Raw genomic sequence first — 10,054 nt, 5'->3', positions numbered from 1 at the left:
ATGTATTAGGAAGGCAGTATGTGTCATCAGAAAAAAGGCTGTGTGTTTTCAATGAATCTAACATGGTTAAATGGAAATTGCAAGTTACTAATTACAGTCTTAATGTGATATTTTATTTGTAATCGCAAATTAACTAAAACAAACAAAAATGTTTGAAGGATAGATCCATTAATGATTACGATAGACAGACAGACAGTCCTGGAAATGCCAAAATGTTCCGTTTGACTAGAAAGAAAGAAAGAAAGAAAGAAAGAAAGAAAATTCATTCACTGTTTAAATGAAGTCAGAAAAAGGAAGCAGTATGAATTCATCTCAGAAACAAGCATCTCACCTGCAGTCCTCCACTCCCCCTGATGATAACATCCTGGCCTGCTGTCACAAAGACGTGTGTACCACTACCTTGTGGTTTTCCCGTTTCCGGTCTTCTCTTGTTTTGCGGCACTGCTCTAACTGTAACACATAGGGGTGCAAGCTGACAATTGAGCAATTGACAATTTATAGAGAATAGATGCACCATAATTGTATAAGTTTTTGAATGGTGCCTATCTTCTCCAATGAACAGCTATGTATGTATGTATGTATGTATACATGTATAGGAAGGGGGCGGGGCAGCTAAAATTAATATAAAATATCTAAATACTAACCTCACATCACCAGGCTTTTATCTAAAACATTTTTAAATTGAAGTATCCCTTTAAGTGTATTTTGAACATACACAACAAATGTATTTTAAATATACATTCTTTGGTATTTTAATAATGAAAACCTCCTAGTTTGACACGTCACATGCTACTTAAAGCATAATCAAATTTAGAAATGTTTGTCTTATACAGTATACCGGTAGGTTCTTGGCCAAATGGATTTGGCCGCTGTTGCGACCCCGAAGGTCTCTGGTTCGGTCACCCTAGCTAAATCATTAGAGCATATGCATATGCCCTGTGCAAAATTTGGCGCTTTTAGACGAATTCATGCAAAAATATTCCTAAACTCCTCCACTATCGGCCTACTGCCACCACAATGTGAAACTGAAATGTCCTGACATCTTCCATTAAAGTGTGTGAATCTCACTGGTTTCAAAACTGGCCTGGAAAAATCATCAGATTTTAATTGCAATAGAAAGGAGGTGTCGTTCACTGCCGCCGGGAAATATTGTACAATTATATTTTACATTTGCATGTATTAATGTGTTAATGTGTTTTCAACTGGTGGTTCGTGGACCACTGGTGGTCTGTGAAGATATACAGTATATTGCATGTGGTGCCTGACCATGCATTTAGTATGTAGGATAGTATTACAGTATGTAGGCGTATCCACAGAAAAGGGAGAGGGAAACTGTACCTGTGTACCAGATTGCCTGTTTTAGTCACCATGGAAAGGTGCCCATAATCAATGTAACTGACCTTTCACCTTCACCTCCATTTCACCTTCCAGCCAAAGCAAAGCAAAGTTCTTTGTTTACCCAGGGAAGTGGACTAAGCTCGAGATGCTTGTTTACAGCCACACCCTGCCACTGGTCCTATTGTCTCCTTTGCAGTTACTTCACAGGTGGGAGTGATCCTACAGTACACACACAGAAAACAGTAACAGATGAATGTCCATGCAGTCTTTGATCCAGTTTGAGTGTTATTTATTGAACAGAAGTGAGCAGTTTAAATCATAAACATACCAGTTACATTGAATGGTTCTTTCCTTTATGTCTGTTTGTTGTGGTTGTCGAGTGCTGCTGAGTGCTGAGTGCTGCTGGTAGGAACGGTTTGGCACCCCAATCCCTGTGTCTAGCCCTGCTCAGTGCACCTGTGTCACTTTATAAATGCACATCCAGTGCTGTGCTTCTCAAGCCCGCCACCAAGTGGTCAAAAATAATACTGGAAATAATCTAAATAATGCCTCTCTTCTAATGGTTCCTACAATCATTGTCACCGCTGAAGTGCCCTTGGACAAGGCATTGAAACTCTACGATGAAATGTTCTATGAGCAGGGCCTGGCTGTAAACAAGTTCTTGAGCTTAGTCCAGTTACCCTGGGTAAACATAGTACCTTTCCTTTCCTTTTGTCTGCTCGCTCACTTCAGGGGAAAAGGCACACTCAACTCAGACAAGGTCTTTAAGGGTTCAGTCTGCTGACTAGCTTCTTCCCTAGTTTGTAAAGTGTGTATATAAATACATTTAAACGTCAGCGTTTTCCCTATTGACTGCATAAAATATTGCGTACCATCCTAATGTACTCTTGAAAGCTGGTTCAACTTCATAATTACATTAGATTGCACTTTCCTGTCAGGAAAGCCGACAAAACACAATTTATACACTTAAGCACAGCTCATCTGTGGATCCATTTTGCTCACAAATGCAGGGTTTGGTAGTGAATCTTCATTTGAAGCCGGCATACTGGCATACTTGTTCAAGGGGATAAATGGAACCTTACTCACTAATGTACCGTTTGAAGTAAACAGATCGTTGAATGTAGTCTGAGCACTCCATTGGTGCATGTGAGAATGAGTGAGGCATGTTGTCAGCATACTCAATGATCAAAATACAGTAAAAGAACATTTGCATTCACCTTTGCACTTTGCAGCTACAGAATAGTGATTAAACATAGACATACATGTACAGCTTGGAATTGGAAAGAAAAATATTTTTTATTTTGATTCTTATTTCGAGAGCAGAATTATTGGCAGAAAATGTGGTATAAAAAGAAATACAGCTGTCCAAAACCATATATCAACCTTTTATACAACTGCATATTTGTGTACACCTCCATTATCTTTAAGGTTTCTGCACAACCATGGTTCCATGCTTGAGCCCAAGTCAGACAAGTCCTGTTAATGTCTCTATGAGAGCATCGTTCTGAGGTTTATGACACATGGAGACTGACATAATCATAATGTAAATTATACAGTCTGAGACTCCCATTATGTTAGTCTGCCACTATTGAGGTGTGCGCGTGAGAGAGGGAGACAATGGCCCCAATTTGAGGGTACCAAGTGTTCTCCAAATAAAAGGGAAGGATATTTATTTTGACGGTATTTTTCTGGTTATGGCAGTCACTGACACAGGAGTAGAAAAATATGTACATCGTCAGTGGAATACTGCTGACAGATTCAAATCAGCATGCCACATCCACAGTGACTGTTCGGTTCACAATTCGCTGACATGAGATGTCATATGAGCCTGTGTTGAACTGGGAGAAAACACTATGGGGTAGTTATTAAATTTAAGTGCGTGTGAGAGAGGGGGGGAGTGTGTGTTGAGTGCCGTTTCAGAAACCTTGTATCTCCATATTTCAATGTTTTTTCCCCAAAATGAATGTCCTACTTCCTTATACTAGTCAGTGTCACACTTGTGTATATGCTTTTTGTTTTGTTTTCTTTTTAAGTGGTTAAGTGTGTCTGTAGGTTTTAAAATATTAATATTGAACCAATTTAAGTATTAACAAGAGCTTGAGATTATTTATTTTTTTACATTGGATCAATTGGAACATGGGTTCCTTTCCCCTCAGTCTTCTGAAAAGTAGCAGTTTTGGACATACAAGGTTTCCACCCGACAGCACCAAAATATAAAACCAAAGGTCAGTTTACACCACTTACAATAGTGTTTCCAATTATTGATTCATAATATTATTTTTAATCAACATGTTGCCTTTTCTCTAGCAAATAGAAATCTTAATACTATAGCTACAATGACATTTTAGACAATTTATTTATTATTAGTGCAGAGGAACTTGACTGGCCTGCATAGAGGCTAACATTTTCCACTATTCTGGAATGGCTTCCCACTTTCCTATTGAGCAGTTATGCCAATGCTTGATTGTGCAATCAAGGATTGGCATAACGACTAAATTGGGGGGAGGGGGAAATAAAAAAAACTCCCAAGCACACCATTGTCTAGAATGTCATTGTAGGGGCTCACATCAACTGTTAAGAGCACATACCACACAAATAGGGCTAGTACTTTACACAGCTGGCTCGAGTTCAAATCAAACCCAAGGCTCATTTCTTCATGCCCAGTCCCTCCCACACACACCTTTCCTGTCTGTCTGTTCAGTCTCTATCCAAACAAAGCCAAAAATTCAGAAACATAGTCTCACCAACCAATCTCCAGTCTGCAATGCCTTTTCACTTCAGCTTTGCGTAGCTATGTAATAATGGCACTAATTAGGGGTGATCACACTGAGACACTTTGCTAGAAACGCGTTGTAAGCGAAACCATTTTCTTATGGTATAGGGTGCCTGATGTGGCACTCCTCTCTTGGGACAATGTGTCACATTTCTAGCGGTTTTTAAACTTGAACTTTTAAAATACTATTCCAATTTGCAACACTCCTTCCTGTTTTGATGCCTATAGATACAGCAGGAATGGTAGGAAAATGCATAAAGGATATTAGACTCAAGACTAAATTTCTACTTGAATCCATTTTCATTGATTATATATTTACTCGGTTATGCATGCAGGTCCACTCCATAGACGACCAGCAATGTTTTGCTCTGAACGGTTTCGCTAAGGCGTATTTGAAGCGTCTCTAACTGTAATCACCCCCTTAGAAACACTCATTACAAAAGGTGTCCATCCATTGACCTTTGGTCATATAGGGTATGTGTATGGGTAACAGTTTGTGCATTGTCAATATGCATCCACATCATCATTGTGTGGCGAGAGGGATGCCACGGGCGTCTGTGACCTGGCCTTCTTGAAGGTTCTTTACCAGCTGGGCCAGCCAGCGCTTGGTGGTGGTGTCGTCCTTTAGCACCTGGGCAAATGTACTGTCCTTCAGCTGGTCTGGCAAACACTGGCGCAAGGCTTCTCTGGCTCTGTCCAAGAAAGAAAGACAGACAGTGTCAATGCGTCCAGAGATCAAAGTGCATTCTAAGTAAGACATTTCAATATTATGTGCTTTTTCTGAGTATTCTGAACATAGTCAGACTGTTTTGAATTACAATTTTGTATTTGTAGTGTGTATAGTCTGTGTCTCATAAATTATGGTTTGCATCAAAACATTCCGCACCAATGTTACAGCTCTAGGACAAATTCCTAGAGTAATATGAATCATGGATACAATGTATCCATTAAAACCGGGAAAGCATCCGTGTCATTTTAGATTGATGCGTTTGCTATATTAAAAAATAGCATATATACAAGCTCACCACGTGTGAGAACTGAGAACTACTGATTTAGAAGGCATTTGTATTATCTGCCTCAGGTCTTAATGTGTTAACCCATTTTGGGCGGTAACCCCTTTTGGTGTTTGCATTATGTTATGCTTTAGCTATTGGAAAATAGCAGATCTACATCTGCCTATGCCATAGCGTGCCACGATACGAGCTTGTAGGTCTGCTATTTTTGAAAAATTGCAAAAATGTTATGCAAATCTAACGTTTTTAACTCAAATCTTTGCTTCTAAGAGGTTCCCAAATACAGAATTCTGGGGCTCCTTGACATGAAATAGTTTGAGAACCACTTATATAGAAACATGGGTTTTTCAGAAAACTGTCATGATTTAGAAGGCATTTGTAGAATCGTCCTCCGGTCTAAATGGGTTAATCACCATTGACATAAACTCTTAAATCAAAGTTCAACCGTTCAGAGGGAAACCAGGTTAGAGCAGAGAGGGCAGGACACTACAGCAGCATGGAAGGTTGAAGAAATACTGTACACTAGCATGGTGACAAAACTAACATTGCACGCATGGCTGCCTCCTAGTGGCACAATAACACCACCTCAATCAGATGAGCAAATTCAGCTTGAGTAACGGTTCTACCTGAGATTATCTGAGAGGCGGAGGTAGCAGCGCACAACGTGCTTTAACAGACGTGCAGATGGCTCTTTGGAAAGCTGAAGCACCATTTTCCCCTGTAAAGAAAAAGAAAGAACCAACAGATCAAACATACAGTAGGTACCTCGCCATCTGTATCGCTATCACCATATATATATGTATCACTTCAGCAGTTGTGATATTTTATTTTATATTTAAATAGGGTAGGCTAAATAAGCTTTTAGCTTCAGCCTACACCTTTTTGGACCGTTTTAAAAAATTGCCTTAATGCTATGTACTGTACTACAACAACTACACTGTCAAGTTGGTGCACAAAGACTAAGGCATGCAAACTGACTTTTCCACAAGCCGTTCTGAAGTATGGCTGTCACAATCACAAAATGTTTAGTTGACAGTTAATTGTCATACAAATAATTGTGATTAATGATTTAATTGTGTTTTTGGCATTACACATTTGACAAAAATACAAAAATAACCACCGCTCATCTGCTGAAAAAGACTTAAGGGAGGTGCTAGAGCCACAAAGGTAGTATAAGAAAAAATAAAGGGAAGCTCCGCACTCAGATCTGCGCATAATCAGATTTATTAGCAAGCTTTCGGTCTACTGACCTTCTTCAGGCCTGAAGAAGGTCAGTAGACCGAAAGCTTGGCATTACACATTTGAAATGATAAATAAAAAATACATTTGTTTGCCTTTCTGGCTTTGTAAACCCAAATTTCACAGATTTGCCAAACTTAAATTTGCCTATTTAGTTTATATATCACAAACCTATTTTCAAGCATAATGGCCCATAATGAAGAGTAGTGAATTATGACATTTTTGCCAAGTTCATCCAGCTGTACTAATGAATGGATATTCAAATGATTATGCAAAAAATAATTGCGATTAGATCAAATAACTGCAGTCGATGCGATTATGTGTAATAATCAACAGGCCTACTTACAAGGATCATTGCCACATGGGAGAAGCGCTCATATGTCTGACATATGTAGGCCAGCCCTGTGTCATCCAACAGGATCTTCTGCAGTATGAAGGTAGCAACCTGTAGTGAAATGTTCATCAGTTACACAACAGTAAAGGCAAAATGGTTATAGAATGGAAACGGAAGAAGTAAATAGTTGAGTTATCGTCTTTGCTAGTGTACACATTGACAAACTAAATATTCTCTTTCCAAGGAAATGGAGAATCAGAGAATAAGTTGTATATCATGGATGATATTAAAGGCACTGTTTGAAGGAACATTGACTTATATTATTGTCCTGTAATGTCTTGTCGAATGTCATGTTTTTATATTATGTGTGGAGCCCAGGAAGATTACCGGTAGCTGTTGTTATGCACCAGCAAATGGGGATCCTAATAAACTCAATAAACATCTGAAATAGACACTTACTGTTTTCGAGAGTTCGCTGCCTGACTCCATAATGCGTAGACAAAGTGGGATGATTTCAGTGGTGAGGAGGAAGTTAATCACTTCTTGTTCATCGGTTTTAACCAGTGCACCTATTTTCAAGAAAGAAATTACAACTTTATGTCACTCTACTGAATGAGTGACTGAGCTAAAGGTTTTGTGATCAACCCACAATGTATTTTTTTCTATAAATAAATAAAAATGAACACACGTACAAAGCTTTGTGTATTATGATTCATATCCAGTACAGTACTCAAAAATGGAAAATGAGAGTATTATATTAAGCACAGAAAACAGTGGGCAAGAGCCAGGGCTTCCAAACAGGCCTCAAAAATATAATACAAGAGAGAAATATTTATACAAGCTATAAACTCCTCACAATATCCTCACAGTAAGTGGCATTACTGGCTCAAGTGACATTTCAGTTACTTTGTTCTCCAATTATAGCTATAATAATTCATATTATTTTTTTGCATCTAAGGAACTTCCCAATATTCTATTTTCAATATACTGTAATGCTACTCTAGTTTTGTGAAAGAGAATACTTTACCTATGACACCTAGGCTGGTGAGGCGCAGGTACTCAAATGGTCTTGTCTTGCTCACTGTGTGCAGGAAGGGGTAAAGGAAAAGTGGAATGTGAGCAGCAAGAAACGCCGACCTAGGGAAAGACGTACAGTATATATTCATTTGAACAAGATATCACAAATACCTCATTTACATTTATTTTTGTTTTTTCATTAATTTAACTGCTGCTAATTTCCCATGTCTACTGTGATCACTCTCATACCAACCCCCTAGGGGAGGGTTTAGAGTAGACTATCATCCTCATCCTCTGATATACATGGGTGGGGTCCCCAAATTCTTTTCATTGTGAGGAATAGAGCGGTGCAGTCTCGCCCCCTTTCATGACAACGATCGGCCCAGAAGAGATTTTCCCAATTAATTTGTCCCATAGACGTTTAAAAAAGTATTTATTTAAAGACCTGTAAGCCTCGGACAAAGCCAACACAATTTTTGGGGCCGAACAAATAATTAGAAAGAAGACAAACAAAGAAAGATGTTGTACCCCTTTACCACACACACACACACACACCTCTGTCGCTCTAATGAATTAGTCTCATGTCCAGCAGCTGCACCTATAGTTTCTCCCAGCAGCTTTGCTCAGACACATGACGTAAATTCTCCATTCGTCGTCAATGGGAATTTAATGTTTGTGTTAGGACAAAAACTACACTATAACTGAATCTAGGAGTCTAGCGCCCCTCAAAAATAATAATTTGAATCCTCAACAAAATACATATATGGCAAGCACATAAAGAAACGAAACTGCTAAACAATGTTCCATGGTCCCCAATCTCCCCATCATTACAAATTATTCTGTACCTGGTTTCAGGGTGTGAGGCCACACACTGAAGAAGTGCCAAGGCATTGCAGACTCTGTTTGATTGGTGAGCGGTCAGTGTGGGAGGGTTTATCGAAGGATAAATGTTCACTATTTCCTAAAGAAACGAGAAACAAACATCTTGAAAAATTATATATGGTAATTAACAACTTATAGCTTCTAATTGCAAATTCCTAACGTGCAGCCATAACATTCAAATATGGAGACACTTCTGTCAGTGTCATGAACCCTGTCTGCCGAGTGTCCTGGAGGAGTGAGGATGACATGGAATTCAGTGGGGGTCAACTAAAATTCCACAACATTTCACGCCATATAATTTTAATAAAAAATAACATCTGCGATTCTGCACACCAGAATGCTGGTCCCCTTGTGGGTATGCTTATTGGTAACATGAGGCTTGAAACCTTACCAATAAAAATACCCACAGGACTCAGGAGCAGCATTCTGGTGGGCGAATTTTATTTGTTATTTCATGTTCTTTTTTTAATCCAGCCTAGCAGGACAAAATGTGCATGCCTTGCCCTTAGTGACACACACGTTTACATTATAACTTATAGCTGATGGATTGGGAACACAGACACAGGTCCGTCCGTACCTGTAAGAGGGCAGCAATGGTACCACAGGAGTGCCAGAGCATGGGTGCCAGGTCTGGCACGGACTCCCGTTTCTTGCTGAGCTCCAGCAGGGCATTCTCTCTGGTCTCTGGGCTAGACAACTCATTGATCCATTGGTAGATCTTCTCTCTGTCCACCTGGGCCAGGGCTGTGGTTACAGCCTGTACACGAAAACACACACGTTTGTGGCATGTAATTATTTTGAACCACGAGTATTATATTATACCCATAATAATAATACACAAACAACGCAGAGAAACATGTAAGACAGTTTATTTAGCCTAGTTTCCACTCACTGCTCCTGTAGCCAGCATTCTGTGCAGCGCCTGGATATGGTCCCCCGGAGGTTGTTGAGACCCTATTTTAAATCTCTGCCCGAACAGCAACACAGCTTTACACCTCACTATTTTAAAGGTGTTTACGTTACAGTAAAAAAACTGATTGACTGCAACAGACACACGCCAAAGCAAATAACTATGGCTAACGTTAGCTGCTTGCTAAGCCCAACAACACAATGCTAACAGAAACGCGCGCGTCTAAATCGGCAAAGAAGACATTTTACCGTATATTTCCCCCAGCTTGTTACACAAATGTCTTCTTTTTGTAATTAATTCATTGAGATATATTAACCCAGCTTAAATAACGCAGTCACGACTTTTTGTTTTGTTCATATTAGCAAAGAAAGAAAGAAACAACCAGAGGAATAGGATACCAACATGTAAATTATCCCATAGGTCGTAGGGATATACTCGCGCATTCGCACTGTGATTTGCTGGTTTATTGTCTGCTCAACCAATCACAGCGGCCCGGCCTTCCCGGTTATGGGATCCAGTGTAGAAAATAGCCAATCTACACGCTCACA

The 10,054-nt window shown here is 39.5% G+C and overlaps 1 protein-coding gene across 1 annotated transcript; it reads right to left on the bottom strand.

Annotated features, from left to right (window-relative positions):
• Positions 1–2,615: 2,615 nt before the first annotated feature.
• Positions 2,616–9,915, bottom strand: cnot9 (CCR4-NOT transcription complex subunit 9). The gene is made up of 8 exons (XM_080785422.1): positions 9,489–9,915; positions 9,174–9,353; positions 8,560–8,675; positions 7,725–7,834; positions 7,157–7,266; positions 6,710–6,808; positions 5,751–5,842; positions 2,616–4,803 (listed from the first exon to the last, which is right to left on the bottom strand). Exons 1-8 carry the CDS (start codon positions 9,504–9,506, stop codon positions 4,635–4,637), a joined length of 894 nt encoding a protein of 297 aa, XP_080641548.1. The 5' UTR covers positions 9,507–9,915; the 3' UTR covers positions 2,616–4,634.
• Between the last annotated feature and the right edge of the window lie 139 nt (positions 9,916–10,054).

This window comes from Protomyctophum bolini (genome assembly GCF_963924005.1).
Source record: "Protomyctophum bolini genome assembly, chromosome: 16".
NCBI classification, from domain to species: Eukaryota; Metazoa; Chordata; class Actinopteri; order Myctophiformes; family Myctophidae; genus Protomyctophum; species Protomyctophum bolini.
This window is presented reverse-complemented; position numbering and strand designations above follow the sequence as displayed.